This window comes from Mobula hypostoma, chromosome 27 (genome assembly GCF_963921235.1).
Source record: "Mobula hypostoma chromosome 27, sMobHyp1.1, whole genome shotgun sequence".
Taxonomy (NCBI): domain Eukaryota; kingdom Metazoa; phylum Chordata; class Chondrichthyes; order Myliobatiformes; family Myliobatidae; genus Mobula; species Mobula hypostoma.
The window spans coordinates 21,779,463-21,806,593 of NC_086123.1; the positions used below are offsets into that span (position 1 = coordinate 21,779,463).

General features: G+C 37.9%; 1 protein-coding gene across 1 annotated transcript in view; it reads right to left on the bottom strand.

The window, feature by feature from the left end:
* Positions 1–1,369: 1,369 nt before the first annotated feature.
* Positions 1,370–27,131, bottom strand: part of tbc1d10ab (TBC1 domain family, member 10Ab) — a 74,967-nt gene continuing 49,205 nt past the window's right edge. Inside the window, exons 3-9 of the mRNA XM_063034244.1 lie at positions 23,182–23,289; positions 22,404–22,510; positions 21,206–21,320; positions 16,422–16,487; positions 14,451–14,640; positions 13,158–13,312; positions 1,370–3,380 (exon numbers count right to left, since the gene is read on the bottom strand). Of these exons, the coding sequence (XP_062890314.1) occupies positions 2,892–3,380; positions 13,158–13,312; positions 14,451–14,640; positions 16,422–16,487; positions 21,206–21,320; positions 22,404–22,510; positions 23,182–23,289 (1,230 nt within the window). The 3' untranslated portion in view covers positions 1,370–2,891. The remainder of the gene's footprint in view (positions 3,381–13,157; positions 13,313–14,450; positions 14,641–16,421; positions 16,488–21,205; positions 21,321–22,403; positions 22,511–23,181; positions 23,290–27,131) is intronic.

Genomic DNA, 27,131 nt, shown 5'->3' on the forward strand with positions numbered 1-27,131 from the left:
TTCAAGAGAATGACTTCAAGAATGCAAAGGTTATCTTATGAGGAGCGATTGATGACTCTGGGCCTGTACTTGCTGGAATTTTGAAGAATGAGAAGGAATCTCTTTGAAACCTATCAGATTTTGAATGGCATAGATAGAGTGGATGCGGAGAGGATGTTTCCTATGGTGGGGGAGTCTAGGACCAGAGGGCACAGCCTCAGAATAGAGGGGTGTCCAATTAGAATGGAGATGAGGAGGAATTTCTCTGGCCAGAAGATGGTGAATTGGTGGAATTTGTTGCCACAGGTAGCTGTGGAGGCCAAGTCATTGAGTATATTTAAGATGGTGATTGAAAGGTTCTGGATTAGTCAGGGCATGAAAGGTTAACAGGGAGAAAGCAGGAAAATTGGATTGAGGGGGAAATGGATCAGCCACGATGAAGTGGCAGAGCAGACTCGACTGGACGAAGGGGCAGAATTAGGCCATGTCTTAGGTATGTGAACTTCCAGAAAACATTCACCAAGAGCTAGAATGATGACTGTGTACAAGGTATTTATTAATTTGACAGAAGGAAATGTTAGCTTAATGTGCAAAATAACAAATGGGTGAGAAGCTAAACTGCAAGATGGTCATCATTTACAAATATTGTTAAGAGTGGACATTTGGAATATAGTGTGAGAAGATGAAGGTATTTTTATGGAAAGATTAAAATATTATTTGAACCAGCAACCCACCTATTTAATACTAGCCTAATCACAGGACAATTGACAATGACCAATTAACCTCATAATCAGTACATCTTTGGACTGTGGAAAGAATCAGAGCACCCAGAGGAAGTTATTTCCCCTCAACCATCAGGTTCTAGAACCAGAGGAGAACTTCACTCACTCCAATACTGAACTGATTTCACAACCTACAGATTATTTTCAAGGTCTCTACAACTTGTGTTCGATATTTTTTTTGTATTTACAGTTTGTCTTTTGCACATTGGTTGTTTGTCTGTCTTTGTTGTGTGCAGTTTTTCATTGATTCTATTGTGTTTCTTGTAGTTACTGTTAATGCCTGTAAGAAAATGAATCTCAGGGTGCACAATATGCACTTCAATAAAAAATTTAGCTTGAAACCCACAGTTATGGGGAAGAACATACAAACTCATTACAGTCGGCGCTGATTTGAAATCTGAACTCCATCTGTAATAGCATTATGCTAACTGCTCTGCTGTGGCAGAATGGAAGGACATTTAATTTGAAGAATCATATTTTGGATCCTATTGAATGACAGGGCAGGCTTTTCTATTTCTTAATGATCTTGTAAATTTTTTTCTATTTTGATCCATTCAGATGAGAGTTGCTGCAGGTAACATGCAAATCAAAACAAAGACAAATGCTTTCCAGATTATTTTATTGGGTTTAATTATTAATCTATGGCATAAGCAAGATAAAATAAAGCTGTGTCGCTTGGATGAACTTATTAATGTATGTAACAGTTTGTAGGTCAGCACAAAAATCACTTAAGGTATGTTAAGCTTGTGCTACTTACACTACACTAATGGTCACACAGAATCAGACAATATTCAGTTAAGTCCAATAATGTTCTTTGTAGGTTGCATGTCACAAAACAAATTGACACATAATTTATCACTCTTCAAAAAAACAGAAAAGCTCATCAACTAAATGATTTAACCTTGTGTTTGAACATCAATATATTTGGTGATTTTAATAGACTCAAGGAATGTAGATCAATGAAACACCAGTCAAAATTAGGCATAATACAGTATTATGTTCTTGTATTTTACACAGAAAAAATTGCTTGATCCATGTAGGTTTATATTAGCACTTAAATAGATCAACAATAACTGCAAATCAATTGTGCACTGGTAATTTTTAAAAAAGCTGGATTATACAAGAGCAGCGAACACCTATACTGTTTGTGGTCAGTTTATCAAACTTCCTGTAAACCAGCTTCATAAATTTACATTCCTCAAAATTAAGGAAAAAGTGCTAGAAAATTAAATTATAAAGTACATTGCTTTTGTTATGCATTGTGGTTACCTATCCTTCTCAGTACTGTACTGTACACATGGCATTCAACATTATACAGAAAACATTCACTAAAGTGGCATTTTTAACTCAGTCATAACGTTCATCAATATTTTACCTGTACATTACTAATGTTACAAATAAGTGAACCTGCATTTTGAATGTTTTAAATCACACATTAGGGAAACAAATCCTTCAACCACAGTCAGAAAGTCACTTTGACTTAATGATCATAAAAAGGCAAGTTACTCTTCCAAATCCTTCCCCCTCAGCAAATACACATGAACACAAATGTGTGCATACACAGACATAAGATTAAATTAATTCAAATAATTGTAATTTACACTTTGTGTCTAAGTTCACAAGTCTCTCCCTTGCTAATGGAAAACTTTGTTTCTTCAAAATGGAAATGGATGTAGTACAGTATCTGACCAAAGAATAATCGAGGCATAAAGTCCTATAAATTCATTTTAACTTGGAATGAATGCCAAGAGAAATTCTTTACTGTATAATCTCCACTCAAGTTACGCTGACTGAAAAGTATAGTATAAAACTATTTACATTTTCCCCTTAAAAAATAACACTTAACAGCTTACAATGTTCAATTAGAGTTTTAAGAGTTAAATAATAACCCACTAAAGGTAAACTTGTTAACCAGATTTTTCCTAAATCACCAGCTTTGAAATCATGTTCTTAGTTATGACTAGTCTTTGACACTCGTTTCTTTTTCCAACGCCTTACATTTAAAGACAGTTAGGTCACAAAGGTGACTATTTTGTTAATGACAAAGTACAAATGTACTCTAACAATTGATCCATTTAATGGAATGACTTAACGCCGAATGATACTTTCTTTAGATACCAATGATACACTTCACAAGTACGTGTCCTGTTCTGTTCCCTCTGAACTGAGGCTCTGTTCAGACTGCTGGAGTTGAGAGTCCTTTTTTAGCATTGATTGCTTTATCTCCTCTGCGATACCTGCCGGTTGTGCACCATGTCGTTCGTCTTTCAAAATTCTTTTGGTCTCATCAGGAGCAGATCCATTTGCTACTGATTCCATCTTCCCCATCTTTTTCTCCAGTTTCTTCTTTTCCTTCTTTTGCTCTTTTGAACTTTTCTTGTTCTTCTTTGAATTGCTGCTTGAATCTGAAGAGGGAGAGACAGGTGGTGACTGTATCACAATGGAGGGTGTCTGCACCAAGGCTTTATGGGAATGTGGTTCTGCCTCGTTGATGGCTTTGGCACCATGTAGTCTTGGGGGTGGATGACACTTGAGGTCACCATGCGTGTCCTTCCATTTCTTTAACTGAATTAAATGTTCTTTTTCAATTTCCCTTTCTGTGACAGGAAGATCAATTACCTGTTAAAATACAGTAAAGATATTTTATTAGTCTTTGAACTGATGAAAATACTGGGAACTCTGGCCCCACAACCTGATCTGGTGTCTACTTTCATTTTTTTTCCTTTATATTATGCTGGGAGCAATTAGGCTCATTCCAGTTTTCAGATAAGTGGTTAAAATGGAATCATGTCTGCCAGCTGATGTACTTACAAATGATGTTTATGGCACCACATTAAAGGAAATCATTTCTGATCAGTATTCTGGCTTACATCATCCCCTAAATCAGTATCACTAACTTACTGTCACTTTTCTGTTTGCATACAAGTTCTTTCCTACATTTCTAATGTTAAAATAGCTATTTAAACTTAAACATTATTTCAAGAGCTTATTTGTGACATATGTAGTACAAATATTTTCTTTTGTGAAAAAGAAGGCTAAGAAAGTACCAACGATGTACTCAACTAGCATGTAGATGTCATAAATTACAGATATGGATTATTTGTAGGAGGAAAGACAGAAGTAATTTGATCGAAGTTTTGAGCTTGTGAAAGGATTTTGGTTAGGGTGGAAGTAGAGAAGGCTTCACCACATGGGGTGTGTGGGGAAGGAGAGAATAATTTAACAAGTTTGAGATTCAGGATACATCTTTCTGTGGAGACAGGTTTAAGTTAAGGTTATAATTTTGATGCATCTAAAGGGGAAAAAACAGTATATTGGGGTGAATTGGAGGAGGGTGGAAGAAGCTGTGGTGCAGCATAAATAGTGTGGAGTAACTGGGTTTAACAGCACGTGTTGTGAACACTAGACAGTTTTTAAATTTTGTTAAAGTTGATGAACACTGGGCTTCTCTGTTCATAGTCATTATTCCAAGGGTAGACACAAATCAAACTTGCCCTTTTTGGAATACTTTTCATGTAGAGCAAATTTTAAATACTTCCTTTTTGTAAATACTGCAGTTATGCAATAGTCACCTTGACCACAATGCAAAAGAATTCAAGGCAAACTGCCAGAATAAGCTAGAAAGCAAGGGGTTGTTATTAACACACATTGTCCAATTGGGAATAGAATAATGGATAACACCTAGTGTGCCATATTCAGTGTCCACAGTGTGGTTTCCTCTACATCGGAGAAATCACAGAATGCGTAATCACCAGGTGGAACACCTATACTCAGTCCCCCGTGCTGATCATAAGCTTCCTGTTGCATGCCTCTTTAATTCTCAATTACTCCAACCTGTCTATCTGTGGTCACTTTCACTGGCATAGTGAGGCCCACAAACTAAAAGATTAACATTTCACCCCATTTCTTTAAAGCAGGAGTTCCCAATCTGAGGTCCACAGATTCCTTGCTTAATGGTATTGGTCCATGGTTTTAAAAAGGTTGGGAGCCCTGCTTTAAAATGTCTTGCTAATTTTCAGTATACATGTTCTCCATTGTCTGATCTGTCTTAGGCTATCTCCTTCTAAGTTTTGTCTTGCACCTCATTCCACCTCCCAGTTTTGCTTTGAAAACTGTAAACCCTTCATCCTCTCCTCAGTTCTGACGAAGAGTAACTGACCCAAAGGTTTGACTTATTTCTCTTTCGATAAATGTGTGACTGGCTGAATTCCGCTTTTGTTTCAGAATGATTTTTTTAAAGTTCAAAATTAGTGACATCAAGACAAAATATATTATCCCAAAGCCCAAGGATGTCAAAATGCAAACAGACAAAAAGTGAACCCAGGCTTTCTAACAAAAATTCAAGCTGTCTACAGTGTTCCATCTCTTAAAGTTGGTCATCTTTTTTTAAGCCAACCACATCTTAGATTTCCATTAGACTCCAGATGGCTGTGGTATGTGCTGGAAGGAAGCCAACAAAACAGCCAAGGCTCCAGACATTTCCATACTGCTACAGTGTGTACTGAATAAAAAGGTTATATTGTGTAATGGATAAATGTTATGAATAAATAGAATGGTTATTCTAATAGCTACCATATGACAAGTAAGTAAAAGAGTCAACATTTAAGCTGAAGTAGTAAATCCAACTGCTTTGTATGAGGAGAAAATGTGCTTATCCATACAGGGGCAAATTCAAAAAGCTATTACTGCAGATCTCTAATCTGATTAGCTTTCAAAAATAATTTAAGTTGTGACCTCAGTGTTGGAAAGATTTAGCTCTGATCCATCACAAAAAAAAGTTCAAAGTATTGAGAGTAAATAGGAGTTAGATACGAAATAAAGGGAAAGTACCAAGGGCGTTGCCTTCAGTCCTCGTCAAATGAGCACTGAGATTTTAGAGATGAATTTTAGGTTATGATAATAATTTCTGGAATAACACTAGCTCCCAAAAAGGAAGCTGGCAAATTCATAGTTACCAGGCCTCCATACAAGTTGCCCCACTATTGTTCTAGGGATGCTTGCCAACTGGAATTTTGGATTGACCCTTTTCTTTGGTTGCAGTCAATCTGAACAAGCTTTTCAAGCAAGATCCAAAATCTTACCAGGGTGAACGTGTATGCTGAACAGGGATCTGGCTTTCAAGTTCCTTATGCATGAACATGGCAACAGGCTTTGATGATGACAGTAAACATTTATTCTGCAAGCAAAACTAAAACTTCCCATTCCTTGTCAGAAAAAAATAGAATCCTGCTGTGCACAAACATTAGCTGCCACGTCTCTGACATTACAAAAAGAAATTTTTAGAAATACAGAGTGATCCTTCAAAATTCCTCACTGGCTTCAAGGCATTTTGGGATAGCCTGAGGCTGAGAAAACTTAAAAAAACATATGAGCAAACCAGGTAGCAACCAGATTAAAAAAAAATACAAGAGATCTACAGATGCTGGATATCCAAAGCAACACATAAAATGCTGGAGGAACTCAGGTCAGGCAGCATCTACAAAATGAACTAACAGTCGATGTTTTGGGCCAAGTTCCTCCAGTCCTGAAGGATCTTGGTCCGAAATGTCAACTGTTTATTCATTTCCATAGGTGCTGCCTGACCTTCTGAGTTCCTCCAGCATTTTATGTGTGACACCAGTTTTCTTCCCAAGGTTTCTGTATTCCAGACTTATAAAACACAAACAAGCTCATACCACCTGATCCTATGACTTTGCATGACCCTGACTGGGAGACTAGGCCAGTGCAATACCTTGCCCAAGGGTGACCTGCAGGGTAGTGGAGGGAAGGAGCACCATACACCTCCTTTGGTAGATACTCATTCCACCCCGCCACCCCTTGGCTTTATTTGTTCCAAATAAAGCAAACCCAGCCTCACCTCACAACTGAACAGCTTCATTCTGGTGAGTTCAATCTTGACACTCTCAAGGACAATCATGTCCTTCTGAAATTGTTGTAACCAAAACTGCACATAGTAATCTAGGTGTAGCCTAAACATTGTCTTATAGACCCTCCTTGCCGTTATATTTAATGAACCAACTTAACAAATGCAAAGAAACTCAGTGGTTTCTTCACCACCTTATTTGTGTACTGCCTCCAGTAGGGACCCTTAGATTGGGAAATTAAGATCTCATTTCCTTAGCCTCACCATTCACTGTGTATCTCCTAGTCTTATAGTCTTCCCAAAATATATCACTTTAGACTTAGCATGATTAAATTTCATCCGTCGTTTTCTATCCATCTTACCAACTTGGTATCCTTCAGCTTAATACAACATTTCTCAATGTCAACACTTGTTCTGTGACCTTACTAATTATACATTAACAAACTGGACAGGGTTGTTACCCCAGGTAGTGGCATCAAATCTCAAAAACAACCCTCCACCATTGCCCTGCTACCTTATATTACTAAGCCAATTCTGAAAACAAATCTACCAACTTGCCCATGGGTTTTAAACTTTTGGACCAGTCTCCCTGTGACACTTTATATCAAAGACCTTACATAAAGACTGTATCAAGCATAATGGTCTCTTTAATATATTTTGTGGCTCTGAATTCACTGCATGTTTTTGACCATCTAGTTTAAGATCAGAATTAGTATTACACTGCACATGACAGGTGCACTAGACCAGTGGTCCCCAACCACCTGGCCGTGGACTAGTACCGGGCCGCAAAGCATATGCTACCGGGCCGCGAGGAAACGATATGATTTGGCGACGTGACTGTGCTGCCGACTTGCTGGTTGGCGCCTTTCAGCCCAGACTCTTGGCGGCAGAAATATTGCCAAATGTAACTGACCAAAAAACATTTTTCTTAAAGGAAAACGTTTTAGAAAAAGGATGGTATGTAATTTTTGTGCAGATTATTTTAGCATGTAAAAAAGCCAGGAAAAAGCCCAAAAGCCAAATGAATTTTCTGACGCCAACCAAGTTGGGAAAAAGCTAGATTTCTGGAATTGGACAGCCAATCTGGTAACCCTGTATGAGTCAGCTGCACCTTTCCTCAATCCCTGTCATGCCCACTCTTGAACTTGAATGCACGCGAGGTGATTACACACGCGCTATGTCAGCGCAGGAAGATGATCAACTCCTTCAGCTTGTAAATGCCACCGGGCTGAAAAGTATGTTTGACATAACATCTCTGCCGGCATTCTGAATCAAAGTCAAGGCTGAATATCCTGAGATAGCCACGAAAGCACTGAAAACGTTGCTTCCATTTCCAACATATCTCTGCCAAGTGGAATAGACTGGACATAAGGAACCCCCTTTGAGTATTGCTGTCTCCCATCACCCCTCGATGGCACCGTCTTGTTGCCGGAAACAAGCCCAGGGCTCCCACTGATTCAGTGATATTGGTGTGTTGCAATGATTTTATATGTTCATACGAGGAAAATATGCGCTGTGTGTTTAATATCCAAACGTTACTTAAAATGTTATGCTATTGACTTATAAGTGACTTATCACTATATTCATGTGAGGAAAATATACGCTGTGTTTAACATTAAATTTGTTAAACCCTTTTAGAAACAAAATTGAGTTTATTAGCCACTTATAAGTGACTTATAGTTGACTTATTACCTATATTCCGGTCGTGATTAACAACCTCCTCCCCCACCCCGTCGGCCGGTCTGCAAGAATATTGTCAACATTAAACTGGTCCGCGGTGCAAAACAGGTTGGAGACCCCTGCACTAGACCTCTGACCCACTCCCGTTGGTCAAACATGTAGTTCACCGTAACAACCATCTTTCACTGAGCATGTTAGTTTCCATCCGCTGGCCGAGATTATGACACCTTCATCCCACTTCTTTCAGAAACTTCTTATTAGGATTCCAGATTATTCTCATCTCTCCCACACACCCACTTTGTGTCTTAGTTCATGTAGCAATGGCCAAAGACTGCTTCAACAATTCCCAAATCACTGTCAGGATGTTGTTGCCAGCTCTTAGTCTGTGAAAAGCTGGGCAAGTGAAGTGCTTACAGAATCTAAATTAGGGGCTTCTGTGGAGACAGGACTTGAGCCAATGATACTGTGGATACAGAGGAATCCACAGTCAGATGGTCATCAGAGAAAACAGCAACATGAATGGCACAACAAATCTGCAACCAAGCCAAATAGGACTGGTTTTAAATGATAATCAAGTATGCAGTTGTGTTTGGATAAATACAAGGCCAAGATCTTCACAATTAAATTAAAAACCTGGCATGCTTTCAGATGCTGAGATCCCACAACTCTGGTGAAGCACCATGATAGCCTGACTAGCACTGGAAGAAAATCTGTCTGTAGAAGTACACGTCAGGGAGTGCAACTTCCTTAGAGTCTGTTAGACAGCATGATGGCCCTATTGTTTGATGGAAGAGTTTTAAAAGTAACTGTAATCACCTGCACTCACTAGTGACTGGACAATACAAATTTGTTGACTACCATGCATCCACAAAAGGTCACTTTCATTCACTGGATGTGGAGTTTGCTGTCAAAGCCAGCATTTATTGTCATCCCTAATTACCTCCTAAAAAGAAGATTGTCAGGCCATTCCAAATGTTAGTTATGAGTCAAGCAGATTGATGCATTTGGAATTGCATATCAAGGCACACTGGGTAAGAAGGGATAGACTTATTTTCCTGAAGAACAGTGAATTAGCTGGACATTACAACAATCCGATCAATAACTTTATACTGATCTGAAAATGTAAAAGTTATGTGGCTATCAGGATGGGAGGGAGGGAGAGGGTTGTGTGCGGAAAGAACACAAGAACTTCACCACGGTTCCTCCTCTGTTTGGAATTGGTAGATCCTCTATATTTAGCCAGTATTTTGTTTTTTTTAAATGACCAAAGTTGTACATTTCCAGCTTTCTCATTTTTTGTGCTTTGACTTCATGTCTGACTCAGTTTGCTATTACCACAACACTTACTTTAAATTCCTGCACATATTCTTTCCAGTTTTAAGATGTTGCTTAATCTAATAATCACTTCACAGACACTTCTTGGTGTGTCTTTTTCCCTAGTAATTGTTGCTATTTTATTCAATTTTGATGAAAATATTAAGCACTTATTCGGCACAAATGCTGGAGAAGCTGCTGAGCATTTTGGCCTCAGAATCTGAAAGATTTTTACTTTCATTTTAATCTTTTTGAGCAGCCTTGCGAATCTGTCACCAACCTAACCCTACTCCTCATTTTAATTTGTGGATGTGACTGATTCATAGCTTGGTAAACAAAGATGAAACTTATATTTCCATTTTGGATTGCCTGAGCTTCTCAACCCTAGTTTCTGTCACAAAATTACTGGGTGTGCCGGTAGTTGGCGGATTTTGTAATGAGACACTACTTTTTGGAATGTTGTAACTCAACTCGTTTGACGTGCACATTATGCATTTCTGAACAAATTTGACCAACTAAAGAAATATGTTAACAGAATCAAAATGGCTGTGTTTACCCAAGTGAGGGAGTTACTTAAAAAGCACTCTTCCCAGCAGTTCAATCTTCAAAAATACGCAGAACTTCACTCTTACTCAGTCAGAACTAGTTCATTAATACACTCCATTATAAACATTTAGAAGACATTTTATATTAAATTCATGATGCCATTATGAGCAATGAGTCCATACAAGAATTGCCAGTGTTTTGAAAATTGAATCATCATGGGAGCCTTAGCATCAGTTGGGGGGGGGGATTTTCTCAGTGCATTTTGTGAGGTGGGGGGGTGGGAGTTGATGATCATGTTTCTGGGTGAGTTTGCTGTTTTTCTTTGACTTTCATGGTTTCCTTTGTTCCGTAGCTGTCTGGAGGAGAAGAATCTCAGTTGTATACTGCACAAATACTTCAATAATAATTGAAACTTTGAATCTTTAAAAAGAATGAAAAGACGAACTACAATAATTTGCCTTTTTATTTGAAAGACAGGTGATCCATAAAAAGAAAAGTACAGGGATACTTGAGAAGCATAACAGGAGTAAAGTCAGAGAACTTTGTGGAAGTGGAAGTTTATAGTTTTGATAACTTCTGACACTGTATCTTCTTTGTTAAGAGCAAGCTCAAAAAAGGCATCAAGGTTGCAAGCAGCCTGGTTTATCCTCAGAAGTTGCCAGGGACTGAAATGGAGTAGGTGGCTGAGAAAGAATCTGATAGGGATTGAAAACAATGGGTATGATACGTATTTGGAGAAAGATTCTGTTTAGTGCTGAATATCAGACAAACTTCCTGATAAGTTAGAGGAAGGGGAGATTGAGAATAATGATGTGAAAATTGAACTAAGTCTAGTTACTGTAAACAAAGACAAATGTCAAAAATACAGAATGCAAAGCAGAAACAGAAGTGAACTCAGAAAAGATTGTAGAGACACATGTGCACACATCTATACCACTAGATATAAATTTGTCTATTAGGAACATATTTATCTACTTTATTTTAATTAGCTGTATCCTCTTTCAATTTTGAGCATTTTTGAGCAATCATGACAGTTTGAGCCAAACGGGTAATTTTTAAAATAAATTCTGATTAAGTTGTGATATTTAATACATAACTCTGCTACTATATACAGTTAATGAAATAACATTACCCTATTATCTATTTTTTAAATACAAATGAAAATGTACTGAAGGATTATAAATGCTAAGATGCCATGCCCAAAATAATTTGCATCTACATGAACAAATGCTTATTATGGAAGTTATCCCACCACTAATACAAATTTAGGTCTGATGGCATGTAATGAATTAACATGTGAATAATTGTTTATTCTGTGGTTAACTCGCAGGTAAACAAAAAAATAACATCTGAAACAAAATGCAATGCAATTGTGTAGTTAAATTATCTAAGTGAAAACAATGGCTTCAGCACTGCAATGGACAACAGCAGCTCTCTCTGAAAGACAGTAACACTTCCCAGAACTTCCTCTACAAGATAACATTAATTACATTAGCTACATAAAGTCCACTGCAAGAAACCTATGGCTATTGTACTTCAAAACAAATCTGAAGTATGGCAACTTCTACAAGATAAAGTACACAAGGATTATTAGAAGCAGGAACAAAATCTATTTTCCCACCGGGGCAAATTTCACCAGCTGGAAGTTGTGACATTCAGCTATTTAAACTGCAGCAAACTTCGATAAACCTTGGATTTCCACAAGAGAATGAGACCTACTAAATGGAGATAGCGTCACAGTCAAACACTGTGAATCTGCCACCTTGACTTTGGTGTTGCCAGTCTAGTAGATTTTCCAGACTACACTGTGCTTAGAGCAAACAGATTTTACATAGCATCACTTGTGTGTTTGTGTTCAAAAACCAGTGTTTTTGTTGAAGAATAATACAATTCAAAACTGTTTTGCTCACTGCAGTTTCAAGCTTTCAGGGGTAGAGATGCCAGAAATGGCAGGAGTGAAAATGAAACTGTTGTTTCACAACTTTAACAAGTTTGGAACTATGAAGAATTATGAAGTTTCAACAATCACCTCGAATGTTACAATGAAAATAAATATGTGGAGGATGCAACCGTCAAAATCATTGTATGAAGGCAGTCCATTATCTGCACAAAGTGTCTGCACTGATTTAATTCATTTATAGTGATCAAAAGAACATGGCAGCATACAGTGGATGAATTCCTCTGTCGATAACTATTAGGAACCAATACAGTTTTTTAGTACTATAATAGTATTGATAGTATTCTAATTTGTTCTGCATTTCATTTAAATACTTAATATATTATTCATTTAAACGGTTGTTTGTCCTTTTTATATCTGTTTAACTATTTCTATGTATCTATGGCTAACTGGGGCAGCTGCTTAATTGGACCAAAATGTTCTGGCCCCGATGTGTCCCAATTAACTAGAATCCACTATTTCTTATTGTAATTTAATAGTATTTTTTAATGTTTTGCACTGTACTGCTGCAAAAACAAATTTTGCAACACATTAGTGACATTAAATACCATCAAACAACTCTCAACAAGTGTCCCCCTTTTAAAGATAATCCTCAATTCTATTCCTTTGATCAGGCATTTGGACATTATTCCTAATTCTTCCTTTAACATTTGTCACATTGCTTCCTCCAATATTAATACTGCCTCAAAATGCAAAAAACAATTGCAGATACTGGAAACATTCAGGAGGTTGTTGATCTGAAATGTGAACATGGTTTGTCTCATCTGTGGTGCTGACTAAGCTGCTGAGTAAATCCACCATTTTCTGTTCTTTCTTAAACAGGGTGCCAAGTAAGTTTTGTGATATTAGGTATACACCATATTACTACAGTATGTGACTAAAGCTGACCAACATCATTTCTCCATCTCCATAAATTTCAGCAGTTTAATCATCTCTCTCCCCTGAAAACATTCAAAGCACGGATTCAAGCACAGGCTGCAACAGACATTCCAATACATAGCATTAAGACATCAAGCAGTTGTGATCGGTATCTTACCTCCCGAACAAGAAAGGCTTCTTGCATATATCTGAGATCAATGCTGCGAAGCTTTTCCATTGTCTCATACTGGCCCTGACATTTCTTCACTTTGTCTGATGAGCCAAGAGTGTACTTCAGAAGAATGAGACCAACACGAAATATCACCTTTACACCTGGATAAAGCAAAAACAAGGAAAATGGCAATTGGCCAAGCTAATAGGATCGCTCCATTGCTGCATTAAATAAGGAACTGCTAAGTTAAATAAGGAACAGAATTATTTTCAAACCTGGAACTTTGACCATTCATTTCACTTCCTGCAAGTTACTTCACAATTTAACAACAATGACCACTTCAAGCAGATCTTAAAATAGGAGCATACAGTAAAAAAAAATGTAAAACAATGCTTTTAAAGCAACAAAGATAGTGCCCCTGCCTTCAAATCATTAAGAGAAGTGTTTTATTCAACATGATCACAAAGACTTCAAGGTAGTCTGGAAAAAATTGCTGAAGAACTGTACAAAAGTAACCTTCACTTGTAAAATACTTACAAAGCAATCATGATTTCAGAACTAAATTCAAAGTCTATGAATTACGAAAGGAAAACAGGATATGAAAATGTCAGCAAAAAGGAAATGTTCAGGGAACTGTGCGCTGCACAGGTGATATCAAAGTTCTAAATAAGTGATTGATCCAAACTAATTGGCAGGTTTTGAAAAATTCCTTCTTTGAAAGTGCTACTATTGTATGACTTTGGACAATTTTTTTAAAAAACTGAAACATATTTGATACTTCTAGCATTGTTTATAGCTTTTCCAAAATGAGGCACGGCTACATTTAGCATTGTCACCCACAATTTTAGTGCATTAATCCCACAATAATGCAATGCAAAATACACCTTAGACTCAGCATAAGACAATTAGTAATGCTTTTTTTTTGCATTGAGGCCAATTAAGACCAGTGACAATTAGAAGCAATTTTGTTTAGGACTCAACAATTTCTACAAATCATCCAAAGACTACATAAATTCACCTCACTGTGTAGACAAGGTCGGTAGCAGCTAAAAGAACGTGGATATATGAACATATCTACATGGAAAGCAGAAGTTCTGAATTCTTTGAAGAATTCTGAAACCACATCATTGGAAAGGTGCTGAGCAAAACAAATGTGCTTCATAAAGGAGGAGGATAGGTTAGCAGCCAAGCCATTAAAGGCACTCTGGAATTACCCATCTTCTCCTGCCAAGTTAGTACTTCAGCAATAGTTGTCAGCTGGCCGATGCTGGTGTATACAAGATTAGTTTAATGACATACCTTCACAAAAGAACATGTCCCATATTCTCAGCACAGATGCCCATGGCAAAGTTCTTGAAAAAGCACACATAAACCACTCGGTCATATAGAGGATGGGGTCAATTTTGTACTTGTTAAGGTGCTTATATGCCATTGGTGAAACCTTGCGCAACAAGGCAAAGAAGATTTCCCCATCCAACTGGACCGCTTCCTGAAAAGATACCACAGATGCATGAATTATTCCACTTCTCTCTGAAAAAGTCTAATGTGGCTCAGCAGCACATTTAACTATAACTCTAATCATCTAGATTCTGGGGTCCACGGACTTCTTGCTTTATGGTATTGGTCTATGCAATAAATAAGGTTGGGAACCCCTGGTCCAGAACTATAAAGCCTCTGATGCACTTCAAAAATCTGTATCATTGTTACATAACCAATCTTTAAATACAACACAGATTGTAGTCAACTGAATTTATATTCTGGTAATGGAGCAGATATAGATACAGAGAGATAACCTGAGTTAGATGCTCCAACTCAAAAAATCAAAAACAATTAATAGAAAAATATATTGAATGTTAACCGTAGAGAAAGTTTACTGGAAAGCCAAAACTGGTGAGAGGCATGCAATTGTACTCTTTGCCTCAATTCTTAATTTGTTCCAAGACAGTCCCAGTGCCATAATTGGTTTCAGAGATCAAAGGTCAAGGAAAAACAGCATTCCGGCCAGAAACTTGTTGTGAATAGAATCGAGCTCATTTGGTACCTAATCCAATGAACAACAATATAAAAAGAAGTCACTTTTCTGTAACTAGCAACTAGATACATTAATATCTGTGGAACTTACAAATATTTGAGGAACTGTATCTAAGCCGATCTCTTGACAGTTACAGTATATATTTCATCTCATTTATAGAGCTTTAGGTGGCAATCCAGGCAGTGTATTAGTTTCACACAAGAGCCTTCTGTACAATGCCACTACTGTATATGACATAATACAATCTAAATGGAAGAACACTTTTACCAACAGTGGCTGGAATGCCTGAGAGCAAATCTTAGCTCCTTCACAAAGTGAAAACAGCAGAACGGCATTGCAGCCAAATTAATACATGTGTTCAACAACTAGTTTTGGGATGCTAGGTCTACCCAGAACTTTAAAAGCTTATAACCAAAGGGAAAGGAATGTATAATATCTTAGTGTTTGTGCAAGTAGAGGTTTAAGGATTAACTTCTACCCTCTGGAGCAGGTCTTTCTGGTGCATTGGGAAAATAAAGGTAAACTTACAATTGACGAACAATATTTCAGTAATATCCTTAAAAATAGAATTTAAAAAAAGGATGTCATTGTGAAATCAATATTAGAAATTTATCTGAACTATTTACTTAGAACATTATCTAAGATTTTAACACATCTTTGCCACTTTGTAAGGTCTTAAAAGGATGTACAATTCTCATATGAATAAAAGTTGTACTTTTTCTTAATAAAAAATACAGATTGTCACATTTCTGTGCCATGCAAATATCTGATTAGTCAAATAACAAGTTCCCTGTTGCTAAAAATCAAATTACTATAAAAATTCATCACAACAGTAACTCTGCAAACGTCAAGAAGCAACCTGCTGGTGATTCAAACCAGGAGAAGATTCCTATCCCTGGCCTATACCAGTTCAATTGGAGAGAGGAGAGAGCAAATATACAAACCAAATCCCAACATGAACTGAAATATCCATTGTTTTCCAAAGGATCTTTTACTGATGTAGTAAAATCAAGTCTGTGAAGCTAACATACGATATACTAAATATGCTGAGCAAAGGGATATCTCTGACTATACTTCTCTCAGATATTCAGACCCATGTATTCAGTTACAAAAAAACAGTACATCCACATTATTCTGTATGGCTACAAAACAACATTTCTCACCACATTTTTCTGCCATACTTTCTTCTTTGCATTGTCTCAAAAATGTAATAATCCCACCTGATTTTTAAAACTCACCAATCCAGCACTGTAATATCCTGGAAGATACTTCTCACAAATCTGAACCAGGCACCAAAAAGCTTGCTGCATAATGGAACAAGATAACAAATCAGACATGTTCATGCAGAGATCAGAAGCAATTTGAAAGTAGAATACAAAAGTGCAGCATTAGGAAATGCTGGCCTATTTTGGTATAATCATTACATTGTCAAATTTATCAGATTTAGAGTTGTATGCTAGTTGACTCTCCCAGCAAGCCTCAAGAGGCAAACTGGACGAACAAAGCCTTTGAACTATGAAAGGAGGACCAAAATGGCAAGTTTCTATACCAGGTAAAATATGCAAAAGAAAAAAAAATTTTAGAAATACAATGACAATTAGCCCCCCCTTAAGCCATCATTCAATGAAACCTTGATCTTTTCTGTGATCCAACTTCACACTCCACCTTTACCTCGTATCCTCTTATAACTCCTGACAACAATCAACTTCAGATTTAAAATTAACAACTGATCCAACATCAGTTACTGTTTGCAGAGGAGGGTTCCAACCCTTCACTTGGAAATGTCTCCTAACCTCACCTGCCCTGATTGGTAAGTCATGATTTGCTAGTCCTGGATTCCCTTACCAGAAGCTATTTCTCATTCTACCAGATTACTTTGGAAACTTTGACCAAATCATCTCTTCCCCTCTCATCATATATAATTGCTACTTATAATTTAACCTTCTGGATTCAAGATACCATTCTATCAAATAAACATTACATTAGCTCTGGTCAATATATTTTTCAAGGAATTATGCCAAAAACTGACCACCACATTCCAGTCTAATCACAGGTTTGTTTAACTGTTCATGTTGAACACTGATGTTTCTCAGAAATCTTTTCTTCAAGAGAAAATAAAGTCTGGTGATTGCAATCATGCTGGTGTTTGAATGCAGAGAAAGGCAAGTACAAAGCAGAAAGTTTAACTTCAGACCTTAATTTCCTTTGCAAGAGAAGCAAGCATGACTACCAAAAACAAAGACTATAATGATAGTAGGGAGATTATTTATTTTTAAACACAGGTTTCAAATTGTTGTACAAGACCTACTGTGGAAAGAATGTGAAATGTTACAGATCTTAAAAGTTCAAAGTAAATTATCAAAATACACATATGTTACCATATACAATCCTGATATTAATTTTATTTATTTTATTGAGATATAGCACAGAATAGGCCTTCCGACCAGTCAAGCCACATTGCCCAGCAACCAGATTTAACTCTAGTCTAATCAGGGGACAACTTACAATGATCAGTTAACCTACCAATTGGGACTCCTTTTGGATGATGGGAGGCACCTGGAGGAAAGTGACACAGTCATAGGGAGAATGCACAGACTCCCTTGCAGGCAGCTGCGGGAATTGAACTGTTGTTGGTCCTGTTCTTGTGGGCATACACAATAAATCCATAATAGAATAACAACTTATAATAGAATCAGTGAAAGGCCACAACAACTGGGCATTCAACCAATGTGAAAAAGACAACAAACTGTGTAAATAGAAAAAGAAAACAATAATAATAATAATAAATAAGCAATAAATATTGAGAGCATGAGATGAAGAGTCCTTGAAAGTGAGTCCAAAGGTTGTGTGAACATTTCAATGATGGGACAAGTAAAGCTCAGTGAAGTTATCCCTTTAGTTCAAGAGCCTTATGGTTGAGGGGTATAACTGTTCCTGAACCTGATGGTGTGAGTCCTGAGGGTCCTGTACCTTCTTCCTGATGACCGCAGCAAGAAGAGAGCATGACCTGGGTGATGGGGGTCCCTGATGATGGATGCTGCTTTCCTGTGATAATGCTTTGTGTAGATGTGCTCAGTGTGGAGGGCTTTACCCTTGATGGACTGGGCTAAATCCACTACTTTTTGTGGGATTGTTCATTCAAGGGCACCCAGTCAATACACTCTCCATCACACATCTATAGAAATTTGTCAAAGTTTTAGATGTCAGGCAGAATCTTTACAAGCTCCTAAGTAGAGGTCCTGCCACACTTTCTATGTAATTGCAATCTGACAGGTCCTCTGAAATGTCTCAGACAGGTCCTCTGAAATGACAACATGGAGGAATTTAAATTTGCTAACCCTCCCCACCTCCGATCACCCAATGAGGACTGCTCATGAACCTTGGGTTCCCTCCTCCTGAAGTTAACAATCAGCTTTTTGGTCTTGCTGATGTTGAGTAAGAGATTGTTCTTGTGGCACCACTCAGCCAGATTTTCAATCTCCCTCCCAAGTGCTGATTCGTCACCACCTTTGATTCAACCTACAACAGTGGTGTCGTCAGCAAACTTGAATACGGCATTGGAGCTGTGCTTAGCCGCACAGTCGTAATTGTAAAATGAATAAGAGTGGGGAGCTAAGCACACAGCCTTGTGGTGCACCTGTGCTGATGGAGACTGTGGAAAGATATTGTTGCCAGCTGAACTGACTGGGGTCTGCAAGTGAGGAAATCAAGGATTCAATTGCACAAGCAGGTACTGAGGCCAAGATCTTGAAGCTTATTGATTAGTTTGTGGCGATGATAGATTGAATGCCAAGCTGTGGTCTAAAAGAGCATCCTGATGTATGCATCTCTGCAGTCCAGATGTCCCAGGATTGAGTGAAGAGCCAATGAGATGGCATCTGCTGTGGACCTGTTGCCCCCGGTAAGCAAACTAGAGCGTATCCAAGCTGGTTTTCAGGCAGGAGTTGATACGTTCCATCATAAATTCTCTACAAATATACTGATGATACAACCACTTCTGGCAGAATTTCAGATGGTTTCGAAAGGGTGAACAGTTATTACCCTTCAACCATAAGATATACCTGTTCGTTGCATGGTGTCGCAGCAACAACTCTGCACTCAATGTCGGCAAGACCAAAGAGCTGATTGTGGACTTCAGAAAGGGCAAGATGAGGGAACAGGAACCAATCCTCATAGAGGGATCAGAAGTGGAGAGAGTGAGCAATTTCAAGTTCCTGGGTGTCAATGTTGCTGAGGACTTAACCTGGACACATATTGATGCAGCTATAAAGGAGGCAAGTCAGTGGTTATATTTCATTTGGAGTTTGAGGAATCTTAGTTTGTCAATTAAAACACTTAAAAACTTCTACAGATGTACCGTAGAGACTCTCTGATGGTGGTGTCTGAAAAGAGGATGCTGTCCAAGTTGTATGCCATCTTGGACAATGTCTCCCATCCATTACATAATGTACTGGTTGGGCACAGGAGTACATTCAGCCAGAGACTCATTCCACCAAGATGCAACACTGAGCGTCGTAGGAAGTCATTCCTGCCTGCGGCCATCAAACGTTACAACTCCTCCCTTGGAGGGTTAGACACCCTAAGCCAATAGGCTGGTCCTGGACTTATTTCCTGGCATAATTTACATATTACTATTTAATTATTTATGGTTTTATATTGCTATATTTATACTCTATTCCTGGTTGGGGCAACTGTAACGAAAATCAATTTCCCTCAGGATCAATAAAGTATGACTATGACTATGGAGAGCATTCTCACTGGCTACATCACTGTCGGTATGGGGTATGGCGGGGGGCTACTGCACAAGATCAAAATAAGTTGCAGAGACTTGTAAAATTAGTCAGCTCCATCATGGGTACTAGCCTTCGAAGACATCTTCAAGGAGCGGTGCCCAAGGAGGTCGACATCCATCATTAAGGATCCCCGCCACTCAGGACATGCCCTCTTCTCATTGTTACAGAAGCTTGAAGACATACAGTGATTCAGTGTATATCGTTGTACTGATGCTGTAAAGTTAATAAATTTCATGACATATACCTCACAAGCACTTCATCTCTGTAGATGGTAGGTGCTACTGGATGATAGTGTTTTTTTTTTACAATGTTCTTCTTAGACACTGGTACAAGTGAAGTCTGCTTGAAGCAAGAGGGTACCGCAGACTGCCTAAGCAAGAGGTTAAAGATCTCAGTAAACACTACAGCCAGTTCAAATCTTAAAAAAAAAGGCAAAAATTACAAATTAAGTGATTGTCCATGAACAGTATTTTGCGAAGTTCTGAACATTGTGATAATTCTAAATGGGTAGCTTTTAACTGGTGGCTGCTCATTTATTTCCCTGCCAATGAATCCCTAGGTTGTATATGGTCACATATTTGTACTATGACAATAAATTTACTCTGAACAATGTTTGGTAGTTTTTAAACTCCCTCACTTTGTATATTTCTAAAAAATGACATGTATCAGTGTTTTGTGAACATGAAATATGAGCAAGTGTGGTCAATGTAATAGTCAAAAAAAATGCATTAGATAGCATGCGGCATCTGAAATGTGCCAAGGTGTACACTAGTATCCATTGAAGTTCAACGCCTTGGGCATCTTTATACATGAGAAAGTAAAGCCGTTTGTCCATGGTACAAGGCAGCTGTCAGTTGTGGAACATCATATAAGTTTGAAACTATCTTCAAAGGAAAGAAAGGGAACTGGATCCATAAATAATAACCACACCTCTCAACTTCTTAGATTGTTTACTCCTCTTTCCACAGACTTACAATTCCATTTAGATCACTTGTGCACTCACAGTCGATGCTTCCCTGCAAAGACCAAAGTTCCCGTGATCAGAAGAGGAGGTGACTCTCCCTATTTTTCCTTCCTTTCCTGTGCTAACCTCTACTTAGGAAGAACACTTGGCCGTGGAGCTTCCCATTTTGCAAGCATTTTTAGCACTCAGACATCATTTTTTCCAAATAGACATTCCAAATTCAAATTGAACAATGACGGAAACATAAAACAGGATGAATAATTACCTCAGCAGGCATATGCATTAGAAGAACAGCAGCTATTGGAGCCTGTGCCTGACAGTACCCCTCCTCTGGTCTGTAAATTGTGTACGCTTTCAGAATTCTATAAAGGTCTTGTTGCCTTAATAAAAACAAAAATAAAATCAACTGAATTTTGAGAGGATACAAGAAACAAAAAAGGAGAATAAGAAAGAAAGCATTGCCATTCTACAGTATATCTAGCTTTAACCTGCTAATATCATTTTCCTCTTCATTATACCATACTGTGAACATCCACAGATTCCATTTCCATTTTAAGGACAGGAACAAAGTTGAAATTTGGAGGCTAGAGATTAGCTTTATTTGTCATACGTACATCGAAACATACAACGAAATGCATCAAATCAAATCAGGGAAGATTGTGCTGGACACAACCTGTACATGTCACCACGCTCCAAGTGCCAACGTAGCATATCCACAACTTACTAACGTTAACCTTTTTGAAAAGTGGGAGGACACTAAGACACTCAGAGGAAACCCATGCAGTTATGGGCTACAAACTCTTTTCAGGCAGCAGTGGGAATTGAACCCTGATTGGTGATCACCTGTGTTCTAATGCAATTGTGCTGCTTCGTTACCGTGCACAAGTTATAGCATTGCTGCTTGGTGATCTCCCAATTTACCAATGGTTCTTTCAATAAATTCTCACATTTCGCTCAAACTTCCTCAAGTTTAATCCTTACAGTCACATTTCCATTTTTAACTTGAGATATACTCAATAACCTTTAAAATACAAGTTATCAATAGTTTGATTTTACACTTTTCAAAGCTGATCAGTATATATCAGTAATACAGAGAACCAATTTCTGTTTCTGTTTCTTAAAATATGTGATCAAAATAGATGCCCCAACATTGAAACGTCCATAAGTAGATACTATGAAAAGAAATATATATTTTTATGGATAATGATCCAGTCCCAAAAGAGCAGCATTTTGTTAATTTTTGCAGTTTTCTTTGTATTCACTGTTGTAGGTTTAAATAGTGCCTCCACGTTACTCTCAGATTTGCTACTTGTGATGTACCGATATAGATGGATAGATTTACAGTTTTTATATTCACTGATAACTTTAGCATAGATTTCTTTTCGTTCTACAGGCTGAAATAATCTTTTTAACATTTAAATGAAAAACACAAAAGATTGAATTTAAAAAAAGATTGAACATACCCATGGCCGCCTCTAGCAATAAACATCTCATGAAAAGGAAACTGGCGATGTAGGTCCCTTTCTATTACATCAAGCCATGTTGGATCTCCAGGTGACTGGTCTATCTCCTAGTGAACAGCAATCATTACATCATCAACTTTATATTTTATTATTTTGATAGAAAAAAAGTTTCAAAAATTCCAAATACTTCAGAAGGTTATACAAAGTACAAACCATGCTTGTTGAAAAGCAAAATCTTCACTTTGACTTAGATGATGACAATAAGTTCAGGACTGAAGGAGGAAGGGAGGCTAGAAGTAATTATAAATGAGAGTGAGAATAAGGGCTGACAACAGCTATTATGGCTTGGAGTAGAGTGGGTGGAGCAGAGAGATTACTATGAAGACATCTTATCCATACAAAAAGCTTGGATTCTATTTTGAGGCTTTCTGATTTAGCAGACCCCAATTAGGCCAATGATGTCTATAATGGACATAGCTGATGTAGAAAACCTAACAGGACTCCTGTATGGAATCATTGTAGTGTAACCTCGAAGAGAATATCTACATGAAGCGCCTCACAGCAGACAGTCTGCCAGCTCTCAATGCCAAGACTGCATAGAAGGCACTTGGTTAGGGTGCTGAACAATATTTTATGACTTCACTCCTGTGACTCAGGGTTTGGTAAGGGTGCACTAAAAGCACTTTGAAACAGATAGTGGTGTAATGTCAACAAACCATTTAATAAAATCATTGCTAATACCAGCATACAATGCAACAAGTTTTCCATTTATACTTACATCAAACTTCCCATGGTTCTGTTCCATTTTCACTTTGCTCCCTGACAAATACTGCCAAGCTCGCCCACGCAGCGAAGGTGGAATTCCCTTCTGGCACCGCAGTTTCACCTGTATCAAAAAGACAGGAAACAAAAAACAGTACAGATTCAGTTTTCTTTAAGCGATTTAACATACAAGGTTCATCTTCCTTGTATTTTAATATACCTACATGAACTTTTGAATGTGGAATGAATGCACTTAATATTTTTGACCTGATTTTTAATATAAAAAAGCCATTGTTTTCTCCCATTAAGCCTGCTTTAGCTTTTGCAAGATGAATCCAGTTGGCTAACCTTCCATAAATTTCAAACATTTTTTCTACTCTTAAAAAAAAATTCCGAATTCCATTTTATGTTTACATTCCAGTGCTTCTTTTAAATTTCTGGCGATCTTAGTTACAGGCCTCAGAAGCAAGTTTCTACATTAATTTCAAAGGGTTACACTAACAACACTATTAATGCAACAAAAGGTCCATGAACTTCAGCAAAAAGAGCATCAAACTGCATTTAAATGAAAGCTATCTTTACAAAACAACAAGGTACTTTACAGGAGGATGACCAAAGCAAAACTTTTACTAAAGTGGCAGTCCTTCAGTACAGACTAGGATGTTGGTAAGCTTCACCTCAACTGGAGGAGCAATTAAATTTGGCAATAAGGTCTCAGCTGGCAAAGTATCAACATCTTAATGATGGTGGGGCTAGAAAGGCAAGATCACTGGAGGAGTTTCAAAAGAAGAATTAAAATTCAAGACACTTTATTGGGAGCCAAGGCTGATCATCAGGTAGAGAGATAATGGCTAAACAGAACTTGATTCATTTTGCTGAATTTTGGACATTCCACGTTTACTCTGAGGAGATTAACATACAACGGCAAGAGTATCAAAATATTCAATGTGGAAAGTAAAGATCATGGATGAGTTTCTATTTAATGCTTTAATGAGATCACCTTTAAGTTTGTTTAAACTAAAGTCTTTAAAGATCAGAAGTTTCATTTATTATCATCATTACTATATTCCTTTCTACCCTCACCAATAGCAAGTGTCTTGATTTTAAAGCATAATGACCAGTCTGTTACAAGGGCTACACATGTAATTTAAACTGCTCTGTTAGAAGTTTCAGAAATACCTTAATAGATTTATAATATATGCAGGTATATTTTTGTTTTAAAGAAGAAATTTGCAAAACGTGATCACAACTTTACCACTGCCCTCATATCCCACTTGCATCTGAGCCAAATTTACAATACACACAGTATTCTTTGTTAGTATTATATTTCAATTTTTGCACAATTACATAACTTATTAAATTCCCCCGAGTAAAGTTGGTTGCTCCACTCATTTTAGTGTTGTCTGTAAATTGAACAAGCTTGCATGCATGGAGATGTGAATAAGCTCTACTGCACTGGAACACTGTTTATAGCTTATACAAGATTACATTGCCCTGGTGCATACATCTTACTAGATGCAAGAAAAATCTTTTGTAGCAAAATTAAGAACTTGAAATCAACCAAAGGAAATAGTTGGCCTTTGTAATTTACTTCATATACAGACATTTAAAATAATCTGTTTTCAATTAGTTTTTAAGTGAAGTCATAGGTTAGCAAGAGTGGAATTAAAAAAAAAATCACAATTTGAAGATGCAACAGCAAAGGAACAGATTAATTCATAAACAACAGGAATTCTGCAGATGCTGGAAATTCAAGCAACACACATAAAAGTTGCTGGTGAACGCAGCAGGCCAGGCAGCATCTCTAGGAAGAGGCAAATAATAAAAAAAAAGCCTGGAGTTCAAGGCTGGAGTCGCAGCTGACGAAGGGTCTCGGCCTGAAGCGTCGACTGCACCTCTTCCTAGAGATGCTGCCTGGCCTGCTGCGTTCACCAGCAACTTTTATGTAGATTAATTCATATGTTTTTCATTAAACAAAGGGAGGAAATAAAGCCGATGATGTAGCAACCTTTCTGCAACTAAGAATTGCATGTTATCAAAAAGGACCAAGGAATACATTTAGTATCCTCTTTTGGCACTTGACATCCAAATAAATAAAATAGACACAGCGCTTAAATTCTAAGCATTACCACAAGGAGCCAAAAGCTTTACTTTTACAAGTCCCAAGGGAAGTGCCAGTGTTTCGGATTGTCAACAGAATTGTTGTAATATATCAGCTTAAGATGAATAACAAGACTTTGCATTTTCCCTCATAAACCTTAAAATTACTTTGCAGGTTCATTATTTCGATATTGAAGTGGACGTCTAGTAATGTACAAGGAAATTTTTGGAGTATTTCATTGCCAGCCCAAGCAGCCGGAACTTGAGATTGTTAAGGACCCTCACCATTCAGACATGACCTCCTCTTGTTACTACTGTTAGGGACAAAGTCAGGGGCCTGAAAATGCACACTCCATGTTCTTGGAACAGTTTCTTCCCCTCCGCCATCAGATTTCTGAATGTTCATCTTTTGATTCTGTAACAATAGTGATTCTTAAGTCTTGCACTCTACTGCAAAACAAATTTCATGACACGTCAGTAATAATAAACCTGATGATTCTGAGGTACAGCATGCTGAGTTGAGCACATTTAACCCACCCCACATTCACAGGTTAATCTTGTACTAAGCCAAATTAAGTTATTTGGACACAAGTGCAACAATAAGCATGAAAGGCACTGCTTGTTGGATGCAAAATACAAGTGTAGGTGACCTCCTCTGCATCTTCAGTGCCGTTGGGCTCGTTGTTTTGTGCCTTTGGAGCTTCCGTCACAATATCATCATTCTCCCCTCACCTGTCATCGTATTTCCCAGTGCTGTGTTCACCCTTGACCTTGATGACAGCCTTTGCCCGTGACAACATTCCCACACCTTGGTACAGAGTGAACGGCTAGGACCACCTGTACCCATAAAGCTGTTTTCGAAATACCTGCTCCCAGGCATCATTTCTGCTCTAATCAGAACACCCCATTCACCACCTTCTCTGCACAAGATCACTATTCTGCTACTCCCTCAAGTGGCACAGCAGCTGAAACATGATGCCAAAATTGTGAAAGTAGCTCTTTACTGTTGCTGCTTGAATAATCAAGCATTGGAAGAGCCAGCAGAGGCGAACTTACCAGTACTGTATTGGGAATCATGGGAGGTCTCAGACATGGACTTTGGAAAAACCTATAAATCAGATGCCACTGAAAGATTTAGGAGGGCTACAAGCGTGGTGTGAGGAAACAAGGAATGGAAGAAACAGTTTGTGAACATGTAGTCGCTGAAAATATTAGCAAAAATGAGCAATTTCCAGATTTAATTTTTTTCTTTTAAATCAGTTAACAGAATCAATATCACCAGCATGTGTCATAAAATCACATATTCTGCACTAGTAATTGAGAGAATTCAGGGAAAAAAATATTTAATATGGTCATTTTAACATCTGATGGGGCAAGATGACCAAGAGTATGGAGACTGCAAACTGGAGAAGGCTTCACCCAAGGCATGACAGGAGATGAAAGCACCGAACAAATTCAGATTCTAATAGCAACGCATTCTTGAGGCATGCGCGGGGGGGGGGAGGGAGAATCAACTTCCTTTCACTTTTCCAGCAACACCCCCCTCCCATTACTTTCAATCTATGGCTGCAAATTGACTGTGCACTTACCCAAGAGAACATCTTTTCCCTTCTTGCCTGATCAATACCTTATAATTTTGAACCTCTCTACTGGACCTGTACTGATCAAAGAACAATTCCAACACCTCCAGTGTCTCTGCAATCCCTCAAGCTTGCAGCCAAAAGTGGCTTATGTAAAATTTTACACTTGTTTCAACTGATGTTTCAACAAATTACCAGGCTTAGAGACTACTTTGTTCATGTATTAGTAATGCTCTATTAGCGCAATGAATACCATGTATGCTTATTTGATTATTGTATCAATTGT